At 39.7% G+C, this 19,448-nt stretch overlaps 1 protein-coding gene across 1 annotated transcript in view; it reads right to left on the bottom strand.

Moving 5' to 3' along the window:
• The window catches only part of LOC140197315 (contactin-associated protein-like 5), a 1,626,808-nt gene that overhangs the window by 774,068 nt on the left and 833,292 nt on the right, over nucleotides 1-19,448 (bottom strand). Inside the window, exon 11 of the mRNA XM_072257270.1 lies at nucleotides 14,024-14,221. Within this exon, the coding sequence (XP_072113371.1) occupies nucleotides 14,024-14,221 (198 nt within the window). The remainder of the gene's footprint in view (nucleotides 1-14,023; nucleotides 14,222-19,448) is intronic.

Here is a 19,448-nt window from a genome sequence, read left to right as displayed (position 1 = left end):
GGAAGAAAGACAAAACAGTGTGGGGCGGGGAGCACCACAGGGAGGCGATGGGCAGGCAAGGAGATAACATGAGAGAGGGACAAGGGGAAGGAAAATGGTGAAGGGGGGGAGGAAAGCATTACTGGAAGTTTGAGAAATCGATGTTCATGCCATCAGGTTGGAGGCTACCCAAACAGAATATAAGGTGTTTTTCCTCCAACCTAAGTGTGGCCTTATCACAAAAGTGAAGGAGCCCATGGATGGACATATCGGAATGGGAATGGGAAGTGGAATTAAAATGGGTGCCACTGGGAGATCCTGCTTCTTCTGGCAGACAGAGCATAGATGCTTGGTGAAGTGATCCCCCAATTTACATCGGGTCTCATCAATATACAGGAGGCCACACCAAGAGTGCCGAACACAGTAAATGACCCTAACAGATTCACATGTGAAGTATCGCCTCACCTGGAAAGAGTGTCTGGGGCTTTGAATGGTAGTGAGGGAGGAGGTGAAGGGGCAGGTGTGGTACTTGTTCCGCTTGCAAGGGTAAGTGCCAGGAGGGAGATCAGTGGGGAAGAACGAATGGACAAGGGAGTCACTTAGGGAGCGATCCCTGCAGAAAGCAGAAAGTAGGGGGGGGCGGGGGAAGATATCTTTGGTGGTGGGATCTAGTTGGAAGTGGTGGAAGTTTTGGAGAATTGTATGCTGGATGTGGAGGCTGGTGGGGTGGTAGGTGAGGACAAGAGGAACCCTATCCCTGGTAGGGTGACGGGTAGCAGCAGATGTGAGTGAAATGGAAGAGGTGCAATTGAGGGCAGCGGTGATGGTGGAGGAAAGGAATCCCCTTTCTTTGAAAAAGGAGGACATCTCCTTTGTTCCATAATGAAAAGCCTCATTCTGAGAGCTGAGGTGACTGAGACGAAGGAATTGAGAGGAAGGTGCTTTTACAAGTAGCAGGGTGGGACAAGGTATAGCCCAGGTAGCCATGAGAGTTCATTGTTCTATAATAGATATCGGTGGATAAGCCTTCTCTAGAGATAGAGGCAGTGAGTTTGAGAAGTGTCAGAAATGGGAAGGGAAGTGTCAGAAATGAACCAGGTAAATTTGAGGGCAGGGTGGAAGTTGGAGGCAAAGTGGATGAAATTGACGAGTTTAGCACGGGTGCAGGAAGCAGCACCAATGCAGTCATCTATGTAGCATAGGAAAAGTGCAGGGCTGTCACCAGTGCAAGTTTGGAACATAGACTATTCCATGTAGCCAACAAACAGGCAGGCATAGCTGGGACCCATGCAAGTGCCCATGGCTACACCCTTTGTTTGAAGGAAATGGGATGAGGCAAAGGAGAAATTATTTAGGATGAGGACAAGTTCCGTTAGGTAGAGGTGAGTAGTGATGGAGGGGAACTGGATGGGTCTGGTGTCCAGAAAGAAACGGAGAACTTTAAGGCCTTCCTAGTTGGAGATGGAGGTGTATAGGGACTGGACATCCATAGTAAAAATAAGATGATGGGGGCCAGGGAACTTGAAATCCTTTAAAAGATCAAGAGCATGTGAGGTGTCACAGATGTAGGTTGGAAGGGACTGAACCAGGGCAGATAAAACAGTCATATTTCCCATCAACACACATAAAAATTGCTGGTGAACGCAGCAGGCCAGGCAGCATCTATAGGAAGAGGTACAGTCGACGTTTTGGCCGAGACCCTTCGTCAGGACTAACTGAAGGAAGAAATAGTAGGAGATTTGAAAGTGGGAGGGTGAGGGGGAGATCTGAAATGATAGGAGCCAAGGAAGGATATATGGCTGTAACAGCGAGTCTGAGTCAAAATGTGGTTGAAAAGTTGAAGGGCCGAAGAAATTATAGATGGGGAGTAGTGAGAGATGGTTTCACTAAACTCCCATCGAAGAGAAGATTTAAACTTCTTCAGTGTAGGCATCACCGGAAGAGGCTTTGCAATAGTGAATTTAAAAACGCAAACACAAGGAAATCTGCAGATGCTGGAAATTCAAGCAACACACATAAAAAATCCTGGTGAACACAGCAGGCCAGGCAGCACCTATTGGAAGAAGTACAGTCGACATTCCGAGCCAAGACCCTTCGTCAGGACTAATTGAAAGAAGAGATAGTAAGAGATTTGAAAGTGGGAGGAGGAGGGGGAGATCCGAAATGATAGGAGCCAGAGGAGGATATATGGCTGTAATAGCAAGTCCGAGTCAAAATGTGGTAAGTTGAAGGGCCGAAGAAATTCATACAAGTTAGTAATTCTGATTTTGATATGTTAGCAGATTCTGATTCTGACAAAAGATCTCTGACTTGAAACGTTAACTTTTCTTGTCACCCCATAGATGCAGCTTGTCGTGCTAAGTTTCTCCAGCACTTTGTGTTTTTGATTTAAATCTCCAAAACGCGAGGTTCTTTTTATCTTCACTGATTAATTTATTTTTACACAGAGTGTTGGGTGCTTCAAATGCAAGTGCAGGTAAATATGCAGAGGTTCAAGAGGCTCTTAGAATACTAGAATGTGCACAGAATAGAGGAATATGGGCATCACGTAGGCAGAAGAAATTACTTGAGTGAGTCACTTAATTACTAATTTAATATGGCACGACGCTGTGGATTGAGGAGCCTGTTCCTGTGCTCTGTTGTTCTATTTAATTCAAGTCAAAGTCAAAAATATGCGTTTTAATAGTAACACACAGTTTGTTATGCTGGCCGTGGTCATAACCCAGCCATCTGCCAATACAAGTACCTTCTGAATCGTCTTCAATTCCATCTCATGAAGAAAAGCAGTTTTACAGGAACTGAAGGGCCAATAACAGGCTTGAAATCACAAATTACTTAAAGAAGGCCTGATTCATAGAGAGTGGTTGAGCAGGCAAGAACTTTATTCCTTGAGACATAGGAGATGGACAATGTGAGTTTGCAAATATATATAAAATCAAGAAACGTATATATAGGCTGAATGCACGTTTTTTTTCCCCCAGGGAAGAGGAACTAAAAAGGATGTAGAAGGTTTAGAGAGAGTGCAAAGGAAAAGTTATCAGGTACTACCTGAATTAGAAAGCATGTCTATGAGGATAGGTTAAGTGAGCTTGGACTTTTTTCTCTGGAGTGAAGGAGGATAAGAGGCAATTTGATAGAGGTGTACAGGATGGTAAGAGATTTGGATAGATTGGATAGCCAGAGAGTTTTTCCTTGGGGGAGTGGAATGGCTTACATGAGGGGGTATAATTTTAAGGTGATTGGTGGAAAGGATAGGAGGGATGTCAGATACAAGTTTTTTTTTTACGCAGAGAGCACGGAATGCCCCACCTAGAGGCAGATAATTAGGGGTATTTAAGGAATTCATAGATAGGCACATAGATGATAGAAAAATGGAGGGTTATGTAGGAAGAAAGTGTTAGATTGGACTAGAAAAGATTAAATGTTCAACAGAACATCACGGGCCGAAGTGCATGCACGGTGCTATAATGTTCTGTGTTCTTTATTCTAAAAACTAGAGGGCATCGGTTTAAGGTGAAAGGTGAACGATTTGGAGGGGACCCGAGAGGCAACTTCTTCTCTCCTAGGTGGTGAGCTGCTGAGAGGACGTGGTTGAGGCAGATAGAAATAACAACTTTCAACAGCACTTGGATAAGGACTGTCCATGGATGGGAGGGGTTTAGAGGGATATGAGCCAGACACTAGCTCAGTGGGCACCATAGTTCGCACAGCTGAGTTGGGCTTACGGTTGTAGCCAGGCTGTATTACTGTCTGACTCAAAGGAGAAAGCATTCCAACTATCATAGACTGGTGAAAAATCACATGATACTTATGAAGTGTCATCAATAGGTTGCTTGGTTGAACACTATGACAATAAATGTATCACAGAGTTAAATATTGCTAGGTCACAACAAAACTACAGTAACTTCATATTTTATTCAACAGGAGAATGTGTTGAATGAGACTATCTTGTTGCATTGCAAAAGGCTAGAAATAAATTAAACAAATAATCAATAACTGTACAAGTTTGGGACAAAATGTCACTTCTATGATGTTGCGCAAAGTCTGGAAATGCAGATCATTAAAGGATATAGGATCCGTAAGGATTTCATAGCCAGGAGGTATGGGGAGGGGTAGGTAGTGGGGATAAGCTACCAGTTAAACATTCCCAATGATATGCAGCTCAAGTAGCCTTTGACAACAAAGTCCAGTTCCTGACCTTCATGTACAACTTAGGTACTAAACCCAGCGGGGCTATTTCTACAGACTGGAGAAGAAGCAAAGGTTCATTAACACCCATTGCTCCCGGAGCTGGGGTTCATCAGCTGTGGTTGGCAGTTTATCTTGGAGAAGGAAGATTCTGATCTCAAACTTCTGATGCTTAGGGCTTTACCCACTCATGGGGAAGGCTTCAGGAGTAAACCCTGAGGGAAAATCTAGGGCTGGGTTCCCTAAGGCAGCCCTACGTAGAGTTCAATGCTGATCGACAACTCCTGCAATGTTGCTGGTGCCAAATGGCATTGGTCTCTGCCATTCTTTTGGATTCATTAGGGAGGGGAAGTCTGCTGCATGGGCAACAGCTTGCTCTCCAAACCGTACTGACCTGGCTTGTGCACTGACTTGTCTATGTTCAGGAAGCAACCCCGACCAATGAGGGCCTCTGAAAGGATATATACGCAAAGGCAACTTTAACAGCAAACCCTTGAGAAGTATATCAAACTGATGTAGATGCTTGAGTTTGTAACATTCAGAGGATAATATTGTCAATGCATAAAGACCTCAAATTACTTCAGTGAGCAGAAAAAATGAAAAAAATTGGAGCAGAAACTCTTCTTTAAAACCATCAGCAAGAAATAATGGTTAGCATCAGCAATTTAAGCAGAATTTGTTTCAAAAACATTACCTTGAGTTTTGTGTAACAAGTATTGATCTGTCACCCAGTCATTTACAGTCACGTGATAAACATTGTTCATAAATGCTATTAAGTAATTATGAAGGCTAAATAACTGTTAAAGGAATTGATTTATGGTTCAAAAGATGTATCATAATGTAAAAAATACAAGGATCAATACAAATAGGGTTACCCAAAGGGCCACAGGTTTGTACTACTGATGATTTTGCAATCCACAGTCCTACTATGTATTTATCTTAGTCAGAGATACAGCATGGAACAGGCCCTTTCAGCTCTTTGAGCTGCACTGCCTGGCAACCCAGATTTAACCCCAGCCTAGTCACAGCACAATCTACAATGACCAATTAACCTACTAACCAGTATGTCTTTGGACTGTGGGAGGGAACCAGAACACACAGAGAAAACCCAAGAGAAAACATACAGACTCCTTACAGCTGATGTCAGAATTGAACTCTGATCTCAGATGCCCCAAGCTGTATTAGTTTTGTGCTAACCACTACACTACATTGGCCCTATTTGCTTGAGATTATCGATGACCCTCACAAACTTCTCCTGTAAGTTCCATCAATCTGCATCCATGTAAGCTACTGTCTCAAATCTATTCATTGCACTACTTGCTGTTCCACAGACAGTGAGGACAGGTAATACATCTGGGGCAGCAGGCTGAGGGTAGCAGACACCAACTGAATCAACAAACTCATTCATAAGGCCAATGATGTTTTGGGGATGGAACTGGACTCTGAAAGTGGTGTCTGAAAAGAGGATGCTGTCTAAGTTGCATGCCATCTTGGACAATGTCTCCCATCCACTACATAACGTACTGGTTGGGCACAGGAGTACATTCAGCCAGAGACTTGTTCCATCGAGATGCAGCACAGAGCGTCATAGGAAGTCATTCCTGCCTGTGGCCATCAAACTTTACAACTCCTCCCTCGGAGGGTCAAACATCCTGAGCCAATAGGCTGGTCCTGGACTTATTTCCTGGCATAATTTACATATTACTCTTTAACTATTTATGGTTTTATTACTATTTAATTTTCTATGGTGCAACTGTAACGAAAACCAATTTCCCCCGGGATCAATAAAGTATGACTATGACTATCATTCAAAAGGAACTTCAAAAGACTTCACACCATCATGCAAAAGGCACTCGTGGTGAAATGGGAAGAATAATGCAAATCTTAATGGAGAACAATCTGTACTGATCATGTTGAAAGGAAATTATGGTTGCAAGAACTTTATCACTTCTTCTGAAGCTAGAAACAGAAGTTAAAACCAACAGTAGGTTATATGGATATTACTTTCCTCATCAACTCCAGAAAACAGCCCAAGAGTAAATGCAGTGAGGCACAAGAACCTGAGATCTGTTATCATTATAACTGATACAGCATTCATTGGAAGATGATGTAATCTTGGAGGGAAGCAATTTCTTATGCCCTAGAGTAACTTCAAAGTTCAAAGTAAATTTATTATCAAAGTACATATAAGTCACCACATACAACCCCGAGATTCATTTTTCTTGTGGACATTCATAGTAAATACAAGAAACACAATAGAATCAATGAAAGATCACCCCCAATAGGTCAAACAGCCAATGTTCAAAACACAAAAACTGTCCAAATACAAAAAGAAGGAAAAAAGAAATAATAATCATAATAATAAATTTGAAATTATACACTCCGTCATCAATAAAGCTAAAGCAATTAATTCAAATAGTAGTGCTATTTTAAAAAAAAAACAAAAACATGAAATTCGGACTAGATAAGTGCAAAACATTAAACATAAAGAAAGGTGCAATAGAGCTCGAGAACATGTAACAGAGCAGCAGGATAAAATACAACCAATGGATAAACATGAAATGTTTAAGTATCTGGATTATCAACAAGCAAAGGAAATAGATCATAGTACTACAAAGGGAAATCTTCCAACAGTATTTACTTCACAGTTTAAGGAAATCTTCCAAACAGAGCTGAGTAGCAAAAATATAACAAAGGCAATAAACTCTTTCACAATACTCATATTAATGTATTCTTTTGGCATAATATTTTGTTCAGAAACTAATCTGAAAAATCTACAAAGAAAAATAACTAAAATGGCAAATTTTAGAAAACATTATATACACTCAAACACACTTAGATTAACACTACCTAGGACAGAAGGAGGAAGAGGAATACAGACATCTTAAAAAAACTTAGATAATCATATGAAACTTCTAAGGATATATTTTCACCAACGAAAACAGGATTCAGCACTCCACATGAGTATATGAAATTCCACACTTAAATAAAAGCAGAACTCCAAAAATATTAAGAAATTATCACTATAGAAGAACAAGTTAACCAATGGAAGAGTGTGACCCTCCATGGAAGACACCCCTATGATCTGAGCAGACTAGGTGTCAATAAGTATGTGTCGAACATCTTCCCAGAAACAGAGAGGTTTGTTTTGAGGTCCAGAGAGGTCCAGGTGGTTAACACAAAAATGATCAAAATACGTAATAAATAAACAGCAAATTTAAGATGATAAATGCAGAGAGAAACTTAAAACTATCCAACACTCTCCAGGATCCTGAGCAGTTTAACTCATTCTATTTACTTACACAGGCACAACCAAGTGGCAGGCATCATTCATCAAAATCTTGCTTTAAAATACAAACTCCTAAAAGACACCATATTTATTATAAAATTGAGGCTGATCCAGTTTTAGAGACAGAGTCCCACAAAGTACATGACGATCAATCTGCTATTACAGATAGAACAAACCATAATAACCATCCAGATATAATACTATGGGATAAACAAGCAAAAACAACTTAGTAAGTGAAAAACAGCAGAAATATGCTAAATTAAAAGAGGATACTGAAAGAGCAATGGAACATGAACAGGGTACAGTAGAGTTTTATCTTATTCTAGCACAATGCACTGTCTAATAGTATAAACGGTATGCAAGACAAGATTTCACTATATCTTGGTACATGTGACAAAAATAAACCAATGCCCAAATAGTACAGAAACAAAGTTCAAAGTAAATCTATTTTCAAAGTACGTATATGTCACCGTATACTACCCTGAGATTCATTTTCTCGCAGGCATTCATAGTGGAATTGAGAAATACAATAGAATAAATGAAAAACTACACAATCAAAATAAATGACAAACAACCAAAGTGCAAAAGAAGACAAATTGTGCAGATTAAAAAATACAAAGAACATGAGTTGTAGATTCCTTGGAACTGAGTCCATAGAGTGTGAGTAATTATGCAATCAATTATTTTGTGCTTAATAAATGTAATAAATTTAGACCAATTTATTGAAATTTGTTTTCACTTTGACACAAAAGTGTCAAAAAAGCCAAATTAAATCCATTGTGATTCAATGTTGTAAAACAATATAACGTGAAAACTTCCAGGGGATGAATACTTTTTATAGGCATTATATACATTGCCCCAATAGTAATATCTACAACTGGTATCGTCCCAAAGTCACTATACAATAGCATTAAACAATTGGGAATATACAGCAATATTTATGTAAATCATTAGAAAGTCACATTTCTGAACAGCACTTGAAAATTCCTAGCACTTGAGAAATGCTATGCCTGTACCTCAGGTTTCACCAGCTTGAGGGGAGAGAAAATAAAATAACAATTATTAAGGATGATAAGGATTATTAAGGATGAGGTCTCAGGGTACTTGGAGGCACATGATAAAACAGGTTGCAATTAGCATGGTTTCCTAAAGGGAAAATCTTGCCAGACATATCTGTGGGAATTCCTTGAAGAAATAAAAAGCTATATAGAGAAAGGAGAATCAGTTGATGTTGTGTATTTGGACTTTCAGAAGGCCTTTGACAAGGTGCCTCAAATGAGGCTGCTTAAGCTACAAGTCCATGATTTCACTGAAAAGAATCTGGGATGGATAAAGCAGTGGATGATTGGCAGAAGGCAGAGAGTGGGAATAACGGAAGCCTTGTCTGGTTGACTGCCAGTGACTAGTGGTGTTCTACAGGGGTCTATATCTGTGTTGGGACTGATTCTTTTTACATTATATGTCAATGATCTGGATGATGGTATTGATGGCTTTGCTGCAAAGTTTGCAGACAATATTAAGATTAGTGGGGGCAGGTAGTTTTGAGGAAGTAGAGAGGCTACAGAAGGACTAGGGCAGTTTAGAATAGGCAAAGAAATGGCAGATGACATAGTGGCAGGAAGTGTCTGGTTAAACACTTTGGTAGAAGAAATTAAATTGTTGACCATTTTCTAAATTGAGAAAAAGTACAAAAACTGAGGCACAAAGGGACTTGGGAGACCTTAAGCAGGATTCCCTAAAGGTTAATGTGCAGGTGGAGTCTGTGGTGAGGAAAGCAAATGCAATGTTGGCATGCATTTCAAGAGGACTAGAAGATCAAAGCAATGATGTAATGATGAGACTTTATAAAACACTGATAAGGCCTCACTTGGAGTATTGTGAGCATGTTTGGGTCCCTTATCTTAGAAAGTATGTGCTGACACTGAAGCCGGTTCAAAGGAGGTTCACGAAAATGATTCCAGGATTGAATGGCTTGTCATATGAAGAGCGTCTGATGGCTCTGGGTCTGTATTCACTAGAATTCAGAAGAATGTGGGTTGACATCATTGAAACCTATGGAATGGTGAAGGGCCTTGAAGAGTGGATGTGGAGAGGATTTTTTTTCTATGGTGGGACAGCCTAAGACCACAGTCTCAGAGTACAGTGGTGACCTTTTAGAACGGAGATGAGAAGGAATTCCTTTAGCCAGAGAGTGGTGAATCTGTGGAATTCTTTGCCACAGGCAGCTGTGGAGGCCAAGTTTTTATGTATAGTTAAGACAGAGGTGATAGGTTCTTGATTGGTCAGGGCATGAAGGGAAATTGAGAGAATGCAAGAGTTCAGGGCTGAGAAGAAAATTGTATCAGCCATGATGAAATGGTGGAGCAGACTCCATGGGCCAAATGTTCTAATTCTATTCTTATGGTCTTATTAATTAATTACAGCATGTTTGAAGTATTGTTTTTTTATGACATTGTAAGAAACTTTTAATAATCTGTTTTGTATACTTTGATAATTTTTCCCCAGTTGGATGGGATCAGGCCAAACTCAGAAAATAGTTGTAATCAAGAACTACTTACACTTGTAAGTTAAATCATTCACCAAGTCATAAAATTGGCCAAAGGTCAGACAAAGTTCCTTAGATTAGCCCACTGATGTGGGCTGCCTGACACTGAGCCAATGTTTTTGGCTCAAGAGAATGTGAGCTTTCATGACAGTACTCCTGCTGTTGGTGGGTGGCACAGTGGAGTGCAGTGGCAGTATGTGAACCAGCATGGATAACTTCACTCACCTCACCACTCTACTAATTCTACAACCTATGGATTCACTTTCAAGAACTCTACATCTCGTGTTTTCAATATTATTTATCACCTATTTATCATAATTATTAGTTTTTGTTTTGCATTTACACAGCTTCTCTTGCAAATTAGTTGTTTGTCTGTTTTGTGTGTAACTTTTAATTGATTCTATTATCTGTCTTTGTATCTACTGTGAAGCCTGCAATAAAGTGAATCTTGAGGTATGATATGGGACATATATGTGGTTTGCTAATAAATTTACTTTGAACTTTTTTCATACAATAAAATCAAAACCATTACAATCAGTTTGTACATAGCATACAAAGTCAATAAACATATTCCATAAATATCTGCAGGAGATAAAGTTTAGCATCTTATCAAAATCAGTTGATAAACTGATTATTTTATGATGTGAATAGTCAGAGGTGGTGTCAATGGTTAATTGGTATCATGTAAAGCAAGCTTGAAGGAATTGTAGATATTGGATATCAGTGTCTCTAGATATCTCCAGATTATCCACAAGATTTAAGTTAAAAAGAAACAGAAAATTCTGGGAAAAAAAAATGGAAATTCAGGTAGCATCTGTGGAAGGACAAACACTTAATGTTACAGATCTGGGACCTTGCATCAGAACCAAAAGTCTGAGACTTGAAACATTAACTGGTTCTGTTTCTTTACATGTGGTCTGATCTGTTGATTGCTTCCGCATTTTCAGATTCCAACACCCAAATTAAATTTTTGGTTTTCTTCTGTAATATTCAGTGGATCCAACATAAATTGATCTGATAAATTCATCAGCTGTGACTATGCAGTGTAAAAACACAAACACCATCTCAGTCAAGCACAGACTGGTTAAAATAGGAAAATTCATACTGATATAGAATGTATTGCATCTTGAGATTGAATTGGAGGATATAGTTCCAAAATATCAATTTGCATTTATATAGAGCCTTTAATGTAGTGTCTTTTTTTTGGGATCAAAAGTTTCGTCAAATTGGGCTTTGCTAAGAGCTTTCAATGCACTTTTTGGAATCTATCGACAAAAAAAAAAAAAAAAAAAAATCAAAGTATTGGCTTCAAACAGACATTTGCTTCCTTCTGAAGGCAATGGAAAATTCTGGCATAATAGTGCCTGTTAGGCAAGTTACAGATATTTCTATTTTTGCATAAAATTCAAAATACTTTGGTATAAACCAACATACTGAATAATTGGTTCCGTAAGGTTGCTATAGCTAGGGGTGGTAATGGGGACAAGCTCCCACTCCCTATTAAATGCATTTCAAATAGCCTCTGACAACCAAGTCCAGCTCCTGGCCTTCCCGTGCAGATTGGCTACTAAGCCCGACAGAACCATTTCTTCTGACACAAGGAGGGGCAAAAGTGGGTTACTGGCGTCTTAAAACCAGTTGCTCCGGGCAGACGGGACTCACCAACCATGGTTGGCAGCTCATCTAGGAGAAGGAAAACTCTGATCTCAAACCTCTGCTGCCCAGCGGCTATATCCACTCAAGGGAAAAGCTTTGGGAGTAAACCCAGAGGGAAAAATCCAGAGCTGGGATCCCTAAGGCAGTCCTGCATTGAGTTCAATGCTGACCAGCAACTCCCGCAACACTGTTGGTACCAAACTGTATCGGTCTCTGTGGTTCCTTTGGGTTCTCCAGATGCATGCATGGGAAGAAGCTTGGTACATGGACAACAGATTGCTCTCCATATCATACTGCCCAGGCTTGTGCAGCTACTCAGCTAGGACACAACATCCATGATCGACCCTGACTGATGAAGGCTTCACCAAATAATTCAACAGACACTCTGGAAAAATTAGAGAAAGGTGTTCATTCTCTCAAGGCTGTGAACCTTGGATACTGGTAGAGCATGCTAAATTCTACTTACAATAACAAATTTCAGGACACATTGGTATTTGTTCTAACTCTGACAACTTGGATCTCACTACAAACGGTGCTTAATATATACTGTTACGTAACCAGCAACAATGAATATTAATCGAGACATGTTTTATGAAAACAACCAAACATTTATTAAGCACGAATAAACGATAAGGAAAAAAAAACAAAGGAAAACTTTAACCGGAGATTAAACAAGTACGCAGCCGTTCATCAACTCCACTCGGCTCTGGTTCTTAAAGCATTAAATAAGGAAACAGTTCTTAAAGAGATACAGTCAGATACAGTTCTTAAAGCGATAACTTCGAAAGTCCAACAGTTTTACCCATTCAATCGGGAGAGACTTCTCTGGAGAACGATTTCTTCACCGACGCACCTTTACTGCCGGTTCTGTCCACAGGATTCCCGATGCCGAAAATAAACAGCTTAAATCAACTGACTTTAAATTCCTTTTAGAGAGAGACAGCGCCTTTGCATGAACTCATTGCGCTTTTACAAAAGTTATCTCAATGCAGCTTCTCTTCAACGAAGACTCAATAAGGTCGATCCTTTATTAAACTGCCAAACGATGACGACTTCTCTAGATCCTTCACTTCGATGAATTCTTCACTCTCCCTTCAAAACTGTCGAAATTGAGTAAATTGGCACTTCCAGCCACAAATTTCCAGTTCAATAATACAAATCTTGTAAGGGAACGCACCTTCCGTTTTATAAATGAAACTGTGTCACAAAAACAAAGACGCAACAGAAACAGAGGCATATCACGTCCTACCCGGAAATCTACAAACTCAAATCCCACTGCGTCACATGAGTCGACCCCTATATAGTCACCGACCCCCCACATGTCATCACGTGACCTCACAATGGCAGGAAAATCACATCAGGTGACCTCCAAAAGACCATTACAGCGTTCTCACAAAAAACACAGATCTCCTGGAGCAGGTATCAATACTTGCATGCTCTGCATTCTCCGACCACACCCAATTTATTTTTCCAATATTTGAAGCTAATAACTGATGAGTTTCCGTTACTTTTGCAGCAGAGATTTATTCTCATTCCCTCTCACTCTCCCTCCTTTGAAATTACCGGTAAATTGAACAAACAATTAAAGTACTTACTTAAATAAGATTTTACAATGCCAAGAGAGCAGTTTCCTTTATGTGACATTTTTCCACAAAGACAGCATCTGGTGAGCACCACATCAATCAAATTTGCATCTTTGAATGCTGTCAATCACTTGACACAATCCTTCAAGAGGCAGAGTCCGAACATAGTAATGGTTGTCAACGGCCACTTTTATATATGACAGTTCAATGGCTCTATGGTTCCTTGTATGAGAATATATTTTCTCAAGCTTTTTGCAGTAATTTTTGGAGCATGACTTAAAGACTGTTCTAGTCGAATAATACTTTTCTCTCAACCTTTATCAATTTGATAAAAGCCTCAATTAATTCACCTTAGCCTTCAACATTCTAGTTTCATTATAGCCTAGATTGACAGTACTACATAAAATCTAACCTGGAATTCCCCTTTGCTTTAAACTCTGCAAGAGAAAAAATTGTCTGCAATCACTTGTAATAAAAATTACAGGTTATATTTTGAACTCTTATTCCGAATTTTAACTCCATTGATTTAACTGAATTTCAGAAAAGCCATACAACATACAGACAAGACTATATTTTACATTCAATGCAAACAGCCGAGATTGAAAGTTTATCTCTGCCAATCCAATAATAATCTGGAATGCTGATCAAACTTGTGAGATCATTGATACAACTTTTAATACAAACAAAAACATAATTAGTTCAAACTCTTTTCATCACCCCTTCCTAATCAGTTTGATAATTTACATCACAGAGGCTATTGATATGCTTGACACATGTACGTACCCGGTGTGTTTAGAAGGCGAGATCTTTTACAGTGGTAAGACACCTCCTGTTCACAGTAATCCATGTTGTTAATCATAGCTTGGAATTGTTCTCTGTTAGCAGTGTAGCTCAAGTGCACAAGCTGAGGTTTGCTTGAACTAGAACCCTGGACTTTGGTTAGCTCTGTGTTGTTGTGCTGAATTACTGTCCACGTCTTGTCTTCTGTCAAAAAAGTAAAACCAGATATCAAAAAAATACAGTGCAAAAGAACAATCCACTGTGATCTAATACAACATAATGTATTCAATACATGATGTCCAAGGCATTTTCTGTCCAAAGCTGTTCATAAAATTCTCCATGTTTTCAACTCAATAATGTAATTAAAGACCTTAAGACCACAAGACACAGGAGCAAAATTCAGCCAATCGGCTCATTAAACTGCTCCCCCGTTTCATCATGGCTGATTTATTATTCCACTCAACCCTATTCTCCTGCCTGCTCCCCATAACCTTTGATGCCCTTACTAATCAAGTACGTATCAGCCTCCACTCTAAATATACCTGATGACTTGGCCTCCACATTTCCGTGGCAACAAATTCCACAAATTTACCACCGGCTTAAAGAAATTCTTCTCTGTTCTAAAGGGACGTCCTCCTACTCTGAAGTTATGCCCTCTGGTTCTCAACTTCTCCACCATAAGAAAAGTCACAGTCGTTTAATATTACTTCTTGAAAAATGCATACTGCTTTTAAGGACAGACAATATTATTCACATAATGAAGTAGACAATATTGATGCTATACTGAGAAAGATCCTTAAGAAGCAGTGAGGTTTGATTTAAACTGGCAAAAAAAAAGCAAACACAACTTCTGGATTTGGCATTATTGCATTAATTTATTTCCTTCATTCAAATTAAATACTGTACATCAGTCAATTGCCATTTTAATGTGAAGTAGATGTATCAGAAGAATCAGAATCAAGTTTAATATCACTGGCATATGTCATGAAATTTGATGTTTTCCAGCAGCAGTACATTGCAATACATAAGAATAAAAAAGCTATAAATTTTTTATATATTTATACATAAATTACATTAAATAAGTAGAGCAAAAACAGAAAGGAAACAGTGAGGTAGTGTTTATGGATTCATTGTTCATTCAGAGATCTGATGACAGAGGGAAGAAACTGTTCCCAAAATATTGAGTGTATGTCTTCAGGCTCCTGTACCTCCTTCTTGATGGTAACAATGAGAAGTGGGGATGTCCTAGGTGATGGAGGCCCTAAGTGGTGACTCCTGCCTTTTTTAGGCATCAGTTTGAAAATATCCTCAATAACGGGGTGGACATGAGCCAGCTGGCTGAGTTGCAACTTTCTGCAGTTTTTTACGATCCTGTACAGTGGCCCCTCCATATCAGATGGCGTCGTAACCAGTTAGAATGCTCTCCATAGTACACTTCATAATACACTGGGTGTGTTACATTAACATTTTGGGCCCAGGAGAGATCTTCAGAGATGTTGACAAATAGGAACTTGAAACTGCTCACCTTTCCCACTGCTAATCTCTCAATAATGACTGAAGTGTGTTATCTTGACTTCCCCTTCCTGAAGTCCACAACCAATTTCTTGGTCTTACTGACATTGAGTGTATGGTTGTTGTTGTAACACTACTCAACTAGCTGACATATCTCACTCACTGCTATACACCTCTTCATCACCATGTGAAATTCTGCAAACAATTGTTGTGTTTATAGATGGTATTTGAACGGTGAAAAGCGACACAGTCATGTGAAAAGAGAGAGCAGAGCAACGAGCTCAGCAAACATTCTTGAGGTGCATCAATGTTGAATGTCAGCAAGGAGGAGATGTTATTTCCAATTACTAAGTTGAACTGATTAAAATTGAGGGTATGCTGTTGTCGAACACTGAGCTGTCATCAATAAACAGCAGCCTGATGTTGGTATTATTACTGCCCAGGTAGTCCAATGCCAAGTGGAAAGCCAATGAGATTGCAGCCACTATAAACATTGTGGCAAAAGGGAAATTGCAGCGGGTCCAGGTCCTTGCTTAGGCAGGAGTTGCTTCTAGCCACAACCAACCTCTCAAAGCACTTCATCACAGTAGGAGTTCCACCAGGCGATAGCTGTTGAGGCAGCTCACTATGCTCTTTTTGGGTATCAGAATGTTGCCATTTTGAAGCAGATGGGAACCTCCAACTGCATAAGTGAGAGATTGAAGATGACCTTGAATACTTCCACCAGCTGGTTGGCACAGGTTTGTAGAGCCCTACCAGGTACACCATCAGGGCCTGATACATTGCGAGGGTTCACCCTCTTGAAAGATGTTCTGATGTCAGATTCTGAGACAGAGATCACAGGGTCACCAGACAATGCAGGGATTTGCACAATGCAGGGATTTGTTGGGGAGGGGAGATTGTTGCCTTGCTGCTGCTTATGTGTGGGAGGGGGGAGCTGGGGGAGACTTTGGGGTTCTAACATTTAACTGTCATTCATTCTTTGGGGTACTCTGTTTTCGTGGATGTTTGCAAAGAAAAAGAATTTCAGGATGTATATCGCATACATTTCTCTGACGTTAAATGTACCTTTGAAAACTGTGATGGAAGATGTTGTTCACCACAACCCTCCTACAGCAATTATGGATGGACAATAAATGCAATGTCACATTTCAAAAACTGAATAATTGGAAAGAGCTGAAGAAACGGAGTTTTATGGAATTATTTTTTCTTTAGAGATACAACACGGTAACAGGTCATTCTGGCTCAATGAGCCCATGCCATCTAATTACGCCCATTTGAGCAATTAACCTATTAACTGGTATGTCTTTGGAATGTAGAAGGAAACTGGAGCACCCTGAAGAAACCCACGTGGTCACGGGGAACACGTAGAAACTCCTCACAGACAGCAAAGTAATTGAAACTCTGTTGCTGGTACTCTAATAGTGTTATATTAACCACTGTGCTTTCATGGAGCCTTACTTTTTCTTTAAGCCTGACGTTTTCTCCAGTGCACAGATTTCTCTCAAGTGATTGCTTGTTTTAACAGTCAAAATAGTGGGACAAATAAATAAATCCAGAATGGTAACATAGTTGTTGTTTTCCTGATCTACTATCCCATTGGTCCCCAACCTCCAGGCTGTGGACCGATACGTTGTCACGAAGCATGCAGGGGTGCAGCAGTGGCCGGGATGCACCCAGCACATCTTTAAGACAAAAGTCGAAATAAACATGCTAATCAATTAGGTGCTGCAGGGCACGTAAATGTCGGCCCACATCAGAGGCGACGCAATCGGCAATCACCTCTGATCCGGGCTGACATTTACATGCTGTGTGGCACCTAATTAATTAGCTTGTTTATTTTGTTTTTTTTCTTAAAGATGTGCTGGGTGCGTCTTGGCCACTGCTGCACCCCTGCATGCTTCGCGGCAATGTATCGGTCCACGGCCCGGAGGTTGGGGACCACCGTAACTATCTAATGACCTGGACAACAAATTTAGTGATATAAACATAAACATCACCTCAGCATCGACAGATAGATGTCTTACTGCTATTAAATTCCTTCAATGGCTGGCCAATCCAAACCTTTACCCTCTGTCTGTTAAGCAAGTAGCTGTAATGAAGTTTAAATGCGGTGGCCATTGATTCATTCAAATAAGACTGACAGTAAATGGATAGTTTATATCTTTCAATAAGCTTCATCAGTACAATGTTCTGTTTTTAGATGCTTCATCTATCTCAGGGAACGTTTGCTTTGTTAGTTTGACATAGAGAAATACTTGAAGACAAAGGGTCCTTAAGAAGCTGCAGATTGTCATGGAATAGTACACAATTATAACTGGAGATTTCACTGACTGTTATCAGAAGATAGATAAAATTACAAATGTAATGAGTTATACTTCTATGTGGGAAAATAGAATGAATTAAATATAAGGGTTGTTGGTTAATCTGTTCTTTATTTAGAATTATGTGATGTGAACAATCATGTCAAGGGAGCTGGTTATCTGCTGGTAATGAAGAAATGCGAACAAGTTGAACTCTGCTTCTGAAATTTGTTTCTGATAATCCCAATAAGTCCATTCAGCCCTTAGTCTCTATGCTAGTTTAGATTAAACCAATCCAATCAGTCCAATTTCCCTGCTCACGTAAACTAGTCTTCATTTCTTTTATTTATTTAATTATAGATACAGCGCAGAATAGGCCTTTCTGGTCCAGTGAGCTGCACCACCTAATAACCCACCCATTTAACCCGAGCTTTATCACAGAACAATTTACTTAACCGACCAACAGGCACGTAGCACCTGGAGGAAGCCCACACAGTTCCCGGGAGGCCATACAAATTCCATCCAAAGGATGTTGGAAATGAACTGAAATCTGTTGCCCCTAGCTGTAATAGCTTTGTGCTAACCATGATGATACCACGGCTTCAATACTATTCAGTTCTATTCTGGAAATACTAACTGATTCTGTTTCCATCATTCTTACAACTTGTGAACTGAAAATCCTAACTAAACCCTAATTTATTCTTTTTCCCTCTTCGAACTATTATTGCTCATTTAGCCCATGTGGACCTTCCTATGATTAGACCAGGTTGTCTTCAACCCAACCATCTAGTGTATTTATAAGGTCTTTATTATGTCAGCTTCCAAAAGCAAATAACAAGAGTGAACTTTATTACAGGCAGTAATTCTCAACTAAATAGAGGTGGATATAAAAAGTCAAAATTATGTCTTCAGTTTACCTTCATCCAGAAAGCAGTGTGAGTGTGGAACGAGCTGCCAGTGGTGGGTACGGTTTCTCTTGCAACATTTAGCGGAAGTTCAGATAAGTACATGAATCCCAGTTACGTAGTAGAATATGGTGCGACCAGGTATACTAATGTATCTTCCCCTACCCAAATAGATGAAATCCCTTATCTCCAGAACCACTCTTCCAAATCTTTGTTGCAAGCTTCTTGATATGCACACAACTTTCCTGAAGAGTAGTGACCAGAATTGGTCACAATTCTTCAATACAGTGTCGTAGAGACTCAACATAATTTCCTTTCTTTTGCACTCTGTGCCACTCTTTATGTAACCTAGGCTTCCTTCTGCTTTACTAAATAATTTCTCAACATGTCCTTCCATTTGAAAGAACTCCTGATGAAGGGACTTGGCCTGAAGCATCAGTTCTTTATTTCCCTCCATAGATGCTGATTGACCTGCTGAGTTCTCTCAGCATGTTGTTTATTTAACTCACGATTTCCAGCATATTCAGAATCTCTTACGTCCTGCCACTTCTTCTGGACATGTACGTCCCGGTCCCTCTCTCTCTGTACAGCTTCTAAAATGTGTCATTTAGTCTATCTTTATTCTTTCTGCCAAATTGCATAATTTCACACTACATTGTATTAAATTTTGTCTGCTGTTTTCAGTTCAACCATCCATGTCTCCTTGCA

Source organism: Mobula birostris, chromosome 5 (assembly GCF_030028105.1).
Source record: "Mobula birostris isolate sMobBir1 chromosome 5, sMobBir1.hap1, whole genome shotgun sequence".
NCBI lineage: Eukaryota > Metazoa > Chordata > Chondrichthyes > Myliobatiformes > Myliobatidae > Mobula > Mobula birostris.
The sequence above is the reverse complement of the archived record's forward strand: the minus strand, read 5'-3'. Positions and strand labels throughout refer to the sequence as shown.